This window comes from Seriola aureovittata, chromosome 21, assembly GCF_021018895.1.
Source record: "Seriola aureovittata isolate HTS-2021-v1 ecotype China chromosome 21, ASM2101889v1, whole genome shotgun sequence".
Taxonomy (NCBI): Eukaryota; Metazoa; Chordata; class Actinopteri; order Carangiformes; family Carangidae; genus Seriola; species Seriola aureovittata.
The window spans coordinates 19,993,066-20,008,956 of NC_079384.1; the positions used below are offsets into that span (position 1 = coordinate 19,993,066).

The 15,891-nt window shown below is 39.8% G+C and overlaps 1 protein-coding gene across 5 annotated transcripts in view; it reads left to right on the forward strand.

Moving 5' to 3' along the window:
* stxbp4 (syntaxin binding protein 4) overlaps positions 1 to 15,891 on the forward strand; it is a 53,199-nt gene that overhangs the window by 24,010 nt on the left and 13,298 nt on the right. For all 5 annotated transcript variants that reach the window (XM_056366402.1, XM_056366401.1, XM_056366400.1 and 2 more), the window contains 11 exons: positions 24 to 109; positions 903 to 1,056; positions 2,579 to 2,711; positions 4,149 to 4,255; positions 4,693 to 4,918; positions 5,560 to 5,641; positions 7,507 to 7,586; positions 9,210 to 9,306; positions 9,886 to 10,010; positions 10,771 to 10,860; positions 10,953 to 11,018. In XM_056366402.1, coding sequence (XP_056222377.1) covers positions 24 to 109; positions 903 to 1,056; positions 2,579 to 2,711; positions 4,149 to 4,255; positions 4,693 to 4,918; positions 5,560 to 5,641; positions 7,507 to 7,586; positions 9,210 to 9,306; positions 9,886 to 10,010; positions 10,771 to 10,860; positions 10,953 to 11,018 — 1,246 coding nt within the window. The remainder of the gene's footprint in view (positions 1 to 23; positions 110 to 902; positions 1,057 to 2,578; positions 2,712 to 4,148; positions 4,256 to 4,692; positions 4,919 to 5,559; positions 5,642 to 7,506; positions 7,587 to 9,209; positions 9,307 to 9,885; positions 10,011 to 10,770; positions 10,861 to 10,952; positions 11,019 to 15,891) is intronic.

A 15,891-nucleotide genomic window follows, 5' to 3' on the forward strand; every position in this document is an offset into this window, starting at 1 on the left:
AACTTTTTTTTTGTGTCCTTCAGGAGGGAGTTTGCTGAGTTGATGGAGAAGTATGGTTCCAATAATTTCACAGCTTCAGGACGAATCTCTCCCACTCAGCTCTCCACAGGTAAAACCTTCAGTCACACTCAGACATTAACTGAGCCTCACCTGTGAGGACGTTCACCTGAGCTGTCTCCTGACCTGACCCAGATTCTGACCTTAACGCTAACACCCAGTCTAAGCTCCCAAACAGACCTTTAAAGAGGACAGGACTAGAAGAGATGTCCTCACTTTCTAACGATGTCTTTGTTTCCAAAAAGATTTCCAGGCTTTCCAAAAAAGTTCATAATCTTCCGAAACACGTCATCACTGTCCGACAATATCCTAATTTTCCAAAGATGGCCACACTTTGCAAAAATGTCCTCACCTTCTGAAAATGTCTCTGTTTTCAAAAAAATTCCAGACTTCTACAAAAATTGTTTACTTCCCTCAAATGTTCTTTCATTCAAAAATTGTCCTCACCTTGAAAAAAATCCCTGACTTTTCCAAACATGTCATCATTTTCCAGCAATGGCCTAATTTTCCAAAGATGTCCTCACCTTGAAAAAATGTCCTCTCTCTCCCAACATGCTTTCAACTTGGAAAAAAATGTCTGACCTTCCAACATCATTTTATTCTCTCTGTCTGTGCCTCAGTAATAAATCCTCGATTATTACTGATTGATGATTACTAATGAACCAAACTGATCTGATTGGACCTGTGTAACTCCATCACTATCTTTGTCCTATCCTCCCCCCACTCTCCTCCTCCCTCCCACTCTATTGCTCTCTCCCTCTTTCTTCTCTCTCATCCACCTCTCTTCTTCTTCTTCTTTTTCTTCTTCTCCTTCTTCCTCTTCTTCTTCCCTTGTGTCTGTTTAGGGAAGCTGACAGACACCGCCTCCTCCTCCTCCTCCTCCAGATCGGAAAGCCCCCAGCTCCTCAGTCCTAAAGAGGGGGTCACCGCATACACCCACGCCCCTCCTTACACTGCCAACCCCCCCTACGCCGTGCACGCGCCCATGCACGCCTTCAGGTGAGCATCAAACAGCGGCAGCAGATTTCCTCTTGGTCATTTTGGATTCAGGAGCACGCCATGAGTGTCTCACTACAATAATTAGTGTTTTGTAGTGTTGTCAATAAATAATTAATCAATCAATTAGTTGAAACTGTTTTTAAATTAAATTAAACTCAAAGTAAGCTAACAATAGGACAAAGAATATTAAATTTCATGAAATGTACCAGTTAATAATTCAGCTTCCTGCCGTCTTTAAATGATGAATTAACTGAAGTTTAAAATTAACTTTTATAATTAATCACAATTTAATTGAACTTTCTTTCATATTCCCTGATCCCTTCAATTTACGGACAGCTGTTTTATTTCAAGGTGTGTACAAAGGTAACAGTGTGCAGCCTGTGGAAATTAAAAAATTTAAAAACAACTATATATATATATATATATATATATATATATATATATATATATATTATATATATATATATTATATATATATATATATATATATATATATATATATATTATATATATATATTATATATATATATATATTATATATATATATATATATATATATATATATATATATATATATATATAATGTTGCTCATAAAGTTGGAATAAAATATTTTTTACCTCTTTCCATGAAATGATTGTGACAATGTGATTTATTTCATTTCACCTGGGTAATTGGGACACATAATGTAATCATGGCACCTGGTAAAAAGTGATTACTGATGCATTTAAATAGGAATAAACAGAGGATTGTGTCAAAATTATTCCAACTTTATGGGCAGAAATATATGTAACAGAAATACAAATTTTCAGTGATTTAAATATACATTCAGATATATATTCATAGAACAAGTAGACATGTTTATATAAACAGTGCTGGGGTGTAAAATAGAATTATTAATTAGGAAATCTAATTATTTTTTATTTATTTCTTACTATGAGGTCTCTAATGCATAATTCGAATGCAAATTCATATAAGCTTTTTGAAATAAAAGTATTAATTTATTATAATGAAACATTTTAAACATTTGTAATAGGGAAAGATCCTAAATCTGTTTAAATAAGTATATATTAAAAGCACTGATTGAACTACTGTTTTAATTTGTGACACTCTATTATAAAGCTGAATGTTAGAGTGAAAAAATTAAATCTAACTTTTATCCTGCATAAAACATGAGTATACAACATTCCTGGATGCTTCCATACTGTTGCACAAACACAAAAAATTACATTAAATTAAAAACAGGGAACAGATGAAACTGTTTGAAGGGAAGGTGGTTACATAAACTGTCTGATTTAGTAGGATGGGAACACCAGCGATGACTAAAAATAGTGGAAAGCATCTTCAGCATTTTCACAGAGTGTAGGAAGACCAGAGAGAGAGGAAGAAGAGGAGGATGAGGTAGAGGAGGAGGAGGGGGTGGAGATTATGTGGTGCTGGGATTGACTGTGAGCGGCAGCGTGGCTCTCTGGTTTTTAATCATGCTTAGTGTCATCCTAACTCTCTCTCACTCTCTCCTCTCAGTGACAGTGTCATTCAGTTGATATGTGTTGCCAAGGGAACAGGCCTGGGGCTCGTCATCAAGGGGGGAGCCAACCGTGCCGAAGGACCAATGGTGTTCATTCAGGAAATAGTGCCTGGAGGAGACTGCCAGAAGGTCAGGGTCCTCACTGTGGTCGTTTGGTTTTCGTGACCAGTGCACTGTGTCCGTCTGACAAAGTTAGAGCCACTTTACTTTCCATTGTTCCATTTTATTCAATGAAAACACAATTTAACAAAGTGAAAGTGGTCTTAAAACCATTCAAAGAAAAAAACACTGTTAGAGCAAAATGTCATTCATGAACAATATTAAAAGCATTATGACAATAGTTAGACTTAATTCAGGCTAATTCAGGATTATGAAACTGTTTTTGCAGCTTAACATGTAAATGTTATTATCATACCTCATAATAAACAGCTGCTTTGCTGGAAACAGTAAAATCCATACTTTAGTCCATTTAGTAGCTGCTCTGGATCTTCTTCTGCAGAATTTTCCCAGTTATTGTGGAATTATAGATTCAAACTTCCATATTTCTAAGTGCTTCCATGTGAGTGTACCTTAAAAACTCTTAATGGAGTTCTGCTTCCAGTCTTTCTTTTAAGTCAACACTGACAAGAAGTTCAGAAGAAGTGCTCAGAATACGATGTGTAATCAAAATGTGGTGAGATTGTTTTGTCCCTGAAGTGGAGCGAGCTAGCTCTATGCTACAAGCTGCTGAACCGCTACAATGTGCAAAGTGAAGACCACATGACCGACAAATCCTAGCTTGGTAAATCCCTGGCCATCAATATTTTAAAGCAGTTTGTCGCTGTACCCCTAATCTGGAAAAGGAGAAAATACTTCAAAATTAAGGCATTGTGCGAAATTTGCTATACTTCAAAATAAATGTTTTTTTGTGAAGTTGACCCATTTGCCCAGAATCCACCCAGAGGGGACCCACAGCTAGGAAACACTATACTAGTTGATTATGTAAATTTTTGTTTTGGCTTTTCTTGAAAAATGTAGAATTTCCTGTGTTGTAGTTGGTGTGCTTGTTTCACAGCTAAATCCAACCTGTGGTGTTCCCCAGGGCTCCACCCTCCGTCTGCTTTAGTTTCTGTTTACCTGCTTCCACAACAGTATACCTTCTGCAAACACTAAATTCGCTACTGCCGCTATACAGATGACACCCTGATTTATGTTAAAACCTAAAAATAAGTTGCATTGTTTAATATTTAATCTGTCAAATAAGATGTATTGAAAGTCTTCCCAAATCCAACATTTTTATTTACTCAACAGAACAATTTCAGCTTTTTATTGTCCAGCATCAAGCAAAACACATCAAAACTCTGGTCTCTCCTATCTCTACCTGCTTTTATTACATTGCTGTAATTTCATATGCTTTGGGTTGAAGCTAAATCTTAACTCAACCTTTATAACATAACAGGATGTACAGAAAAATGTTAAAACTGAAGGTGTTGTACCCAAATGTGCTTTTTTTCCTGCTTTCCAAGTGGCTCATTTGGCTCATTTGAAGACCAGGATGTAAATGTTTCTGTGTATTTGTGTTGGCAGGATGGCAGGCTGCAGGTCGGAGACCAGCTGGTGTCCATTAACAAAGAGTCCCTTATCGGAGTGACGTATGAGGAGGCCAGGAGCATCCTGACACGCACTAAACTCAGGTCCAGCACACCTGGCACCTGGATACTTTTTCAAGGACATAAATTATTCAACAGACAACATATAGCACAACAAGGAAACAAGAACAGAAGAGTTTAGCTCCAGAATAAGATGCCACTAGAATAAACATGATTAGAGATGATTGTAAAAATGCAATGTCATTGTAACCCTAACCCAAGAATCCATAGATTTGAAGTAAATACAAGTAAATAATAATAGAAATGTAAAGTTGTAAAGTTGTAAAGTTTTCTTTTTTTCATTGTCTTCTGTGTTGTATATGTATGACAGAAAGGATTAACAGGAAGTACGTTTTTTATTTAACAAAATAATAAACAAAAGCTAAAAATATGTAACGGTTAATGTAAAAATAAATTATGTTTAATAATTCTACATTTATCACTTTATAAAAAGTACTTCTTTGTTTGTTCGTTTGTTTTAGACCAGACCCTACGGTGGAAATTGCCTTCATCAGGCGGAGGTCATCCTCCAGCTCCAGCAGCGGGCCTCACAGCCCTATCTCCCTCCAGGGGTCTGGAGTTGGAGGCGGACCCCAGACGAGGCCCCCTGGACTGGGCACCGCACCTTCACAGCCAGCCGTGGTCACCAAGATCACCTCCAGCCCACACCCCGCCAGTGAAACCCTGCCAGCAGTCAACGTCAGCCAGGTTTGCTTTGAGCTAGATGGTAACGATGACAATGCTAGTGTTACGCCCATAAAGTTCAGTACTCAAGGGGTGACATACTGAGTGTCTGTGAGGATAAACAACAAAGGCACCGTGGGTGAGCTGCTCTTCAGTTGATTTACTTAAAAAACCTTAGCTGCCAACTAAATCAATAAAACCATCACAATAATCACATTAATCACAATATAAAACTGACAAAATTATGCTATTTTCGAAAATACAATAAAACTATTCGCCAGATATTTACAATGTTAATTCTATATCATTTTACTATTTGCAACAATAAACTTTCCCTATATAAACAATTACCTTATTCCCCTTTATATATTAAATCACAAAATTAAATCTGTGGTTGCCTAGCAATGGTAAACTGTGCTGTGCTGTTAATCAAGTTAGAAAATAACAAATTAACAAAACAATTTGGATTTAAATGACAAAATATACGCAATATAAAACACAAAACACTGTAACATTAACTTTTACACACACACGTATCTACCATAGGGGCTGAGCAAACGTCACCTCTCATTCGCTTCTGTTTAAAACACTAAAGGACACATGAACATACTCTGATCAAACCTTATTAATATGTTGTGTTAATGTGTGTCTGTTAATATTTGCAGGTGCGAGTGTCTCCAGCCAGAACAGAGCAGACACATGTCTCCTCCCCGCCAGAGAGTGACAGTGTCCCTGATGCCAACCCTGGTATGTAACTATGTTAATACTAATACTAATAAAAATCAGAATACTAATTATATGTACATCTACAGTGTGTATGTATCTATATGTATGTCTCTATATATGTCCAACGAGATGAGGTCATTAAAACAGCTCAAATGATGGAAAACGAAAAAGGAATACATTCTGAAAAATCTGACATTTCTGTTTGTGTCATGTGTTAATGTGAGGAAGGTTACAGCCTCCTCCTCATCACTCCACACACGTGTAATATTTTCTGACCTTTTTTTATATTTCACCTTTAGTTTTTTTTTTTTAATTTCTGGTGTTTCCAGTCACGTTTTTTAGCACAAATTTAAAATACACACGTGGATGGAAACACATGCAAGCAAGCATCTTCAAAAATCACCACTGGGTTTTATTTGAAACTCAATTTTTGTTCTCTATTAGCCAATGATAACATAAAGTACTAGCAGTAATAGACCCCAACACTCACAGCTTCAGTACTGACCAATCAAAGCCCATTTGGACACCGAGGGAGGGAATGGATAAGGAAGTATACCCCTATCTACAGTATTTATATTTGCTTCCATGCTTTTCTATGTCAGGATATCACAGTGTAACAAGACCATATTCACACGGCGGCCATTTTCCCCTTACGTCATGCTCAGGGTGGGAAGTGTTGTACTGCTGTGTTCTAACATTGACATTTACGTTCATTACAAACTTCACGTTTGCTAGCCTAGCAATAGCTTACAGTGTTTCCAGTGTGGGCTCCTCTTTACCTTCAACATCTGGCAAATTCATCTGCCCGTTTATCAGTGTAGTCAAAGGAACATGAAGTAAACAAGTCAAGCTTTTCAACCATCTCACTGTTCTCTCGCAGGATTTATTCAGAGACATTAAAGTGTTCAACGCTTCCCATCAGTGTGATGTCAGAGGAAAATGAGAATGTGAATATGGTCTATACAAGGAGAATGGGGTTTGGGACACACATGCCTGCACACACTGCTGTAAACTGTGAGGTGTAAATGAAAGTGATGGAGACAGGCGAGGGAGACAGATGGTGTGTGGTTGGCTGCCTATCGCAGGGGGAAGTGAGACAGGTGGGAGGTCTGGCCCGGGATTGGCTGAAGAGGTGAAGCATCAATGCTGTCTCTGTGTGCGTGAGGGATCCTGAGGTCTCTCTCCATATGTGTGTGTGTTGTTGTGTTTGTCGTCAGACTGAGATGTGTTTCCATAACAGATGGAGGATGTTGAGGCTTTTCCCGCTCTGGATACAGAGTCTGTTTTCTGCAGCGAGGCTGGAAACGATGGTGACATTTGACAAAGCATTTACACTGATTCCTGCACCGCACAAGTCAGCCTCAGTTTAGAATCTGAGTGGAATATTTGTTTTTTTTGAGAGAGAGAATTATTTACGGATGAAAAAATGTAGACATGTGGGTTCAAACTAGGCTGATTTTGGCTGAAAGGGTCAGACTAAGGTTGTTATGTTATGAGACGGGTTTTCTGTCCGTCTGTCCCATTCTCGTGGACACGATATCTCAGTCTTAAAGGAGCTTTTTAAATTTGGCACAAACATACACTAGTTCTCTAGGATAAACTGATTGGGTTTTGGTGGTCAAAGGTCAAAGGTCAAGGTCATGGTGACCAACAACCTGAACATCAGCAGCTCAGTCTGCATTTTCACTCATAACTGCACCAAGTATAAAACTATATTTATGATTGTGTTGATGTGACGTTTTACAGTGAAACACTGTTAACTGAGCTGAGTTTAAAAGATGCACATCTCCGTGTGTGTGTGTGTGTGTGTGTGTGTGTGTGTGTGTGTGTGTGTGTGTGTGTGTGTGTGTGTGTGTGTGTGTGTGTGTGTGTGTGTGTGTGTCCAGAGCCTGGCAGCAGTCAGCCTCCTCAGAGGAAGTGCTCCCTCAGTGCTAGCTGTCGCCTGAAACTGGAGAGGTTGGAGCAGGTTTGTGTTTGTTGTTGTGATATTTTCAGATTTGTTTGTCATTTAAATAAAGAGCCAAAGTCCTGACCCACAACCAGGTGAACTTCTGTCACACTACAGCTTCATACCACCTGTTTGTTCTGCTGTTTCTGCAGTTTATAATCACCAAGACGTGTCTTTGGATCCTGGACAAATTCATGTCTCTCCATTGACTTTGTGTTTATTTATAGAAACTCTAAAATTCACCATTAAATGGCTTCTTTCTTTCTGACAAACAGAAACATCCTCCTGGAGTTTTCTGTCCATATAAGTGTTAAATTTAAGTGATTGATGGGTTCACAAAATATGATGAAGTAGTTTAGGTCATTAATTAAAGGTCCATATAGTATAAAGGTAGATGTCCATGTGTTGGTTGATTATAAAGCAGGTTTATGTTCTATATTAATACTGTGAAAGTGTCAAAGGGCTCAGTCCACAGAGAAATGTGCACAGCTTGTATTCAGACACTGAGCTTTAAAACCAGCCGGACCTCTGTAACTTTGTGATGTCAAAACAAAGCAGACACAAAGCTCTGCCCACCTGGACCCATGATCCAACCTTGCAGGATTTGGTTTCTCTCAGTGTTTACCTGAAATCTGTTACGTTTTTTATCAGATCACTCAGAAAAAGCGAGCCAATCAGAAGAGATGATCAGAGCCTCCTCTCTTCTGATTGGCTCGCTAACATGTTGTTACTAGAGCTCCAAAGAGAAGCCTGAGAAAGGAAATGTAAAACTACATTGAAATGGCCACAAATATATCTTCTTATGGATCAACACTTCAAATAAAACACAGAAGAAGAGGAAAATATCGAGCTTTAATGACAAACAATCCAACCTTGTTCTGGATTTTCTGCTTTTTTTCTGTTTTACATTCTTAATTAATTTGAATTTTTTGTAAGCTTTTAAATAGTTGGTCAAACAAAAGAAAACATTTCATTTCTGGTAACTTGTAATGTGCATTTTTTTTATACTGATTAATTGTTTAACAAATTAATGGAAAATCAATCAGTTCATTTTCTAGTTTTGAAAAATATTTTGACTCTTTCACTGTTTTCATGCATTTTTTGTGTTTATAGATTAAAAAATTATTGAATTAACTTTTTTGGCCATTAATGTTCACACAGTCACATAATGACATTTTTTTCTTTTATAAAAAATGTACTTTTTTTTCTCAATTAAGTCATAAATATCTGATCCTCAAACAGATAAAACAAAAATGATGTCATCATGTATCTATAAAAACCTTGTAAATCAGATTCAACTTCAAGCCACAGACAGGCTTCAGTGGCTTTTTTGTCAGTTTAAAACCATGTATCTCCATGTCAGGTATTTCTTATGTTTTCAGTTCTGCTTTTTGAAGTGAGGATGAAACATTTCTTCACCTCTTTTACAAAGCAGATCCTGAAAATCTGGAGACACAGGGTTTTCATTTGACAGGGACGTGTGTGGTTGTTTGTCAATGTTTGTTTCACTGACAGCTATGTGTGTATTGATCTGTGCGTGTGTGTGTGTGTGTGTGTGTGTGTGTGTGTGTGTGTGTGTGTGTGTGTGTGTGTGTGTGTGTGTGTGTGTGTGTGTGTGTGTGTGTGTGTGTGTGTGTGCAGGCTCTGGATCTGGTTGGTCTGAAGCCCACAGAAACTCAGCGGCAGGCGCTTAGGTCCAGACTACGAGCTGATCCAGCGGGGACGGTGGCCTTCACAGGTAAGAGAACAAAACCTTCACCCTCACACTCACCTGTTCTACACCTGCTCAGGTTAAACTAGGCATCATCTTCATCATTAATGCAGTTTTAAATCAGCCTCTTCCTCTGTTTAACCTTCCTGTCCCAGCAGTCCTCAGGTTTTGAGAAGGCCGCAGTGCGTGGCACATTTGTCTCTATAAAAGGCTGAAATAGATGTAACACTGTTCTGTTGCCTCAGATTTGATGTAGTTCAGCAAGTTCAATAACATCAGTTTCGACTGACTCATTGTTATTCACTCTGGAGCAGAGTCCTTCATCCGTGGAGCCACGTGTTCAATATGTTGTTCAGTTGTGGAGCTCATTGAATTTGTGTGTATTTTTTAAGAAATTAAAAACATTAACTTAACTTAACTTTGTCTTTCAAACCTTAAATTATGTGTTTTTTAACTTTCATAGAGCTCATATTAACTGTAGCTTAAACTGATTTCTCATAGTAATAGATTTGTAATTGTCATGTAGAATTTACATGAACTGTTCTTTTAGCGTAATTATCCATAAAATGAAGTTCTGTATCCAGCTGTGCATGTGTGTGTTCACAGACTTTGAGAGCCTGATCAGGGAGCTGTTCAAGCCTCAGCTGGAGGAGTTGGCCGTCAGCCAGCCGGGGTCAAGGTTCACATCTGATGACCTGTCCAGTTTGTTGGAGTCGCCCACCAACCCACTGGTAGGAGCCTAGTTTAGAGTGTAGCTCCTGGTGGGGTGGGGGTAAGGTTGAGGGGGAGGTACCAGGCAAAGACAGTGGAGCAGGGAGGATGGTGTCCAGCAAAGAGGAAGATTCTTTCATTTATACATACATATATATAATTATGTATATATAGTTTATATGATTTTCTGCAGGGAGGAAAGTGACTTAGTGATTCCTTCAGCAGGTGTAAGAATCCAGTATTTCTGATGTTCACATTAGTTTTCATACTGCTCCTAATATTCATACTTTTACTTTTACTGTAGCTCTGCTGAAAACTAAGTCAGGTTTTGGCTTTTTTGTATTTATGTTTTTATTTCTCAAGAAAGACACAAAGAAAAAATCTGATTCAAGAGACAGGCAGGACCAAATTCAACACGTGGAGTTAAAACACCATGAGTCTCATCAGATCCCTTTCGTTGTCACGTTTGGTCAATTAGCTGGTGTGTTGTGTTGGTCCTGGTCCTGGTCTGGTCCTGGTCCTGGTCCTGACCACTGAGCTCAGAGTGGAATCGACATGGATTTTTATCTGTTGAGGTCAGATCTATCCTTTCAGCGGGGTGTAAAGATTTTCTGTAGAGCTGGAGTCACACAGTGTCAGAGCAGAGATCAATGAGAGCAGCTGATCACAGTGTCACATCATGTGTTTGAAGAGAGAAGCTCCAAAATCTGAAACAACACACAACAGGGAATAAAATAGATAACGACTTTAATTTATTTTATTTTTTTTAAATGTGTGCAGCCGTCACTGTCAGACTCTGAGGACCTAGAGGAGATGGAGAGGCTGAGGAAAGAGCACATCGAGGCTCTGAGGGAGATCAAGAGGCTGCAGGTAATACACACACACACACACACACACACACACACACACACAGCTGTGGTTTGATGGTCACCTGTTTCCTGTTGATTTCCTCTGGTCTTCAGGAGCAGCTGGTTGAGTCTCAGCGGGTTCACCATCAGATGGAGGAGGAGCTCAGTAAAGTCAAACAGGTGAGTCACACCTGCTACAGGTACACGGTACCAGTACCAGTTCCTCTCACCTGTCTGGTATCAGTCTATTTTAGTATAATAACACATGAACCAGCGGTTCCTTGTGTTTGTAATGACATTTTACCACATATAATAACTGGTCACATTTACATAATCTGCACTTTATCATTAGTAATTTAAAATCGGTATTTCTGTATTCAAAACTCAGCAGCTCATGACAGCTCACAGCTGCTGGTCGTCGTAGTAACACAGCCTCAGAGGCTCAGCCATCACTGACTCTGACTAAAACTAAACATATGAACTTTTCTTTATATTACTGCGAAAAAAACAGATTGTAATGACAATGTGCCTTTATGAGTATCTGGTAAAATATGTGACATTATACAAAAGTTCCTGCCAAGTTATTTGATTGGACGAGAGTCATTGCATGAGTGCTGATAAACAACAGCATTGGGACTTGTAACTACATGTATCACTCCGCTTCTCAGGAGTTCTATTAACCATTAATCAGCGTTACATCAACGTTATCTCTCTTAGATTGTAACAAACTTTGCAAAGATGAAAATATTTCCAGAAATAACATTTGAATTTAATGATGTGTGGTCGTCAGAGGAGGATACTTCAGCGCACACCTGAGGTAACAAGTAGAAAAGTAGCAAGCTAGTGTGCACTGTGCAGGTCAGGAAAATGTTTATGTGTTGCTTAGCAACAGTCTAGTACCAGTCCAGTTGCGGAACTATTTGTGTTGGTGTAGCCAAATACATGATAAAATAAACAAATAAATCATAATCTGTTGTTGTATTTAACTAATGTGGGGCTTGTAGAACTGTTGTATAAAAGCAATATCACACTATCTCACTCCAGGCCTCGTACCTTTGACCCAATCACAGCCGTGCTGATATTCAGTACGTCACATCTCGTGTGACATTGCTTACTTAAACTGCAGTTAATTCACTAGATTAAGTTTTGTTAAAACTAACAAATAGAGATAAGAAGAGAAAATGAACATAACACAAAGGTTTTCTATCAGAGCATCAACTCTTCAGTAAAATCTGCTGCTGAAGAAAAATGTGAAGTTTAACAACAACAACATCCATCAAGTGTAATTCATGTTGTCAGGACAGTGAGTCTGTGGCTGTTCTGTTGTATTTCTATAGTTGGTTTCATCTGGTGGGAGAGTGTGTGTGTGTGTTTGTGTGTGTGTGTGTGAGAGTGGGCTTCTGAAGGGGTGCTTCTTTTAAAATAGATCAGCAGGTCGAGCTCTGTGTGTGTGTCGGTGTGTGTGTGTGTGGGAGGAGTGTGAGGCCACTATTGAATCTTTTTTTAGGTAGTGGAGTTTGTTTGTTGTGAATCACAGCTGAAGGGTCTCAGCCTCTCCAGCTCCCACTCTCCTGACTCTCTAATTTTACTCTGTTGCGTAAACCAATCGATATCGACCTCCAGACGCAGCTCACAGAGGAACGGCAATAACAAAGGCTCGGCCCGGGACGTTTCCATTCTGTGGCTTGAATCTGAGGATTTGGTGCAAAGCTGTTCACTGTGGAGTCAGTCTTATTTTGCTTTCATGTACTTCCTGCTCTTATTATCATTTCCTGAAGCGAGAGTCAAAGCCTGTAATACACCTATCCTCCTTAGTACTTGTTCAAACTGTTGAACTTTACCTAATTTAGTTTGGTTCTAGTGTCGCCAAGTACAGACCCCCCACTGGGTCAGGATCAGGTTCTCTAAAACCTGGATCTCTAAACTGAATCTTCAGGTACAAGATCAAAGAAGGAAACTCACAACCAGTGTTAATTTTGTTAATGAAAACTATGACGAAAAGTTTGATGTTTTTCATCCATGAATAAAAACTGAAACATAAAGTGAAAAAATTTACAAATGAAGTAATTTATGTTTTAGTTCATCAGCCTGCCTGAATCTGGCATAGACTATAGATGAAAATGGATGTAGCCTCTGTGACGTCACCCACAGGTTTCTGAAGAAGTTCAGAGTGAGCGGTTCCACCGTTGCCATCTTTGCAGTGTCTGACTCCGCCCCTAACTCCCAGCTAATCCAAAAAATGAGGACAGGTGTGGAGCTGAGACTTATAGTGGCGCGCATGCGCTCACCCACCTGTCACTCAAAGAGGCCACACCCTCAATTCTCCATAACATTAAGCCTTAATAAAATGTAAACAGATGAGTTATATAAACAGTTCTAGAGACCAAAACTGTTTTTGTACCAGGCTGTAAACATGTTTATTTCTGCTGTAAAGTTGGACATTTTAACATGGGAGTCTATGGGGACTGACTCACTGTTGGAGCCAGACTCTAGTGGTCATTAGAGGAACTGCATTTTATAGTACTTACTGTATGTTTCATGTTTCAGCCTCGGAGGTTGATGCTTGGTGAAACAGTTTCTTCCAGCAGCCAATAATAGGTGTGACCTGTTGCTCTGCTGTTAATAAGAAGAGTTTTACATTCATTTCTTATTGACTAAAACTAGCAAAAATCAAATCAAAGTTTGACTAAAATTAAATCAAATGAACAGCAGTGAAGAAGGGTCTTGAAGCTTTAAGTGAAGTTTAGACAATAAACAGTTAAAAACATGCAGACGTGTTTCCCTTTTAGCTCAAAATCAGACGGTTTTCTGACTGAAATCTTTGTCTAGTTTCTGCAACAAGGCAAAGACGTCCAGTTAAAGAGGATAAGAAACATGGTTCTGTCTTTGTCTCTTGTCTCTCAGCTCTGAGACAGACCAGCGTCACGACTAACAAAAGTTAGTTGGAATCAGTGACTTGTAACCACTGAGCAGAGAGATTACAGCTTTCTGCCTGTCAGGTTCAATGCTTTCTCTGGCGTCGAGTCAGTTGAGTCAGTTCTTCAGCCGCTGCATATTAAATGAGTCTGTGCAGACGAGTTAATCTGACAACCTTTAATCTGCTGAGAGGGATTTCTCCAAGCTGCAGTAGCTCCCTAATACCTGCTCCAGGTAGATTCTCATGATGGCTAATGATTCAGAGGATGAACCTCAAATCTGTGATGAGAGAGAGAGAGAGAGAGAGAGAGAGACAGACAGAGAGAGAGCGAGATAAAGAGAGAGGCAGCAGAAGAGAGAAAGAGCAAGATTAAGAGAGAGGAAAAGAGAGAGAGAAGTGAACATTGAACATCATTCACTGAAAACATCCAAGGAGTCAGTGTGTGTGTGTGTGTGTGTGTGTGTGTGTGTGTGTGTGTGTGTGTGTGTGTGTGTGCGTGTGTGCTGCCTACTGCTCGTCTCTGACTCATCTTCAGCTACAACAGCTTCTTCTTATTTCTGTCTGTGGTAAAATCAAACCTGCTGTTAAATGACTGTGTCTGTTTGGACTCACGACAAAGTCGACCACGACCAGACAGAACAGAGACGAGCAGGTTCATGTCAACATGAAGCTGTTTAACTCCCATGTTAAAATGTCCAACTTTACAGCACAAATAAACATGTTTACAGCCTGGTACAAAAACAGTTTTGGTCTCTAGAGCTAATTTCCCCCTTCATGACAACTGTTTATATAACTCACCTGTTTACATTTTATTAAGGCTTAAAGTTATGGAGAATTGAGGGCGTGGCCTCTTTGAGTGACAGGTGGGTGAGTGTATGAACTGAAGTCTCAGCTCCACACACATCCCTTCTCTTTGATCATATTTGGATTAGCTGGGAGTCAGGGGCGGAGTCGGACACTGCCAAGATGGCGACGGTGGAACAGGTCATTCTTAGCTTCTTCAGAAACCTGTGGGTGACGTCACAGAGGCTATTTCCATCTTTATTTACAGTCTCCAACTTATGACAACTATGTGGGCAGAAATATGTAATGACGCATCACTGTTCCAAACCAGCAAAGTAGCAGCTAGCAGCCATTAGCTAGCAAAAGCACAAAGCAATGTCCTCCTCCACTAGTCCTGTGTCCAGATCCTGTTCTGGACAGAAGTACTACTGACCACAGCTTAAAAAAAAGTAGCTGCATAAGTCAGCATTCGTCTTTTCTGTCCTAGTCATCATAGATGGCTTCTTCTTCTGCAATGAAAAGCTTCACCTTCAGATCTTCGTCTTCTGTCTTCTTTGCTGTAGTTTGTTGGTTTTTTTGGACCTGCACGAACAAGAGGAGGATGAGACGTGAGCTGTGAATGTGGAAACTGGAGACATATTAATACCAGGTGTAAATGTGATCAGGTTAAAACCATATCTGGATATGAGACGCATTTTAACACCAGGCGTAAATGGAGTCTTGGTCAACATCATCTCATCAGTGTTTGGGATGCGTTGCAGTCTGAGTTCCTGATCCGGCTCACCTCTTTGTAAAACCAGACTACGACTGTCTTCAGAAACACTTTGATGCTTTTAGTCGGATTCAGCTGAGGTCCGATTCGTGCCCCTGAATAACCTGAAGTGCATTTAATATTCTCTCCTCTGCAGGTGGCATTTTACCAGTGCCGTCACGGCTTTCAGTGAAATCAGTAGCTTAGAGATGGAGACGTTGGGTTTTTATTACATAACAGCTGCCACAGATGAAAATGAGAGAGATCAGGAGGAGAAAGAGAGCATGATGTTCAGGAACAGGACCAGACGCTGCTCTTTTCTTCTGTTAGTCTGTACAGCTCCTGCACAGCCAGGCAGTTTTCTTCCATTATGTTTCTTTCTCTGGAGGGGGGGGGGTGACATGCAGCCTCATTAGAGCTGGAGGTCAGGCTTCAAGAGGTGGCGGGGGGGGGGGGGCTCTCAGGCTCCCTCAGACCCCCCCAAGGCCACAGCTGGACGTAGGACGGCTCATGCTGGGATCCATTAGTTACCCAACCACATGAGCCTGGCCACACACACACACACACACACACACACACACACACCACACACACACACAGAT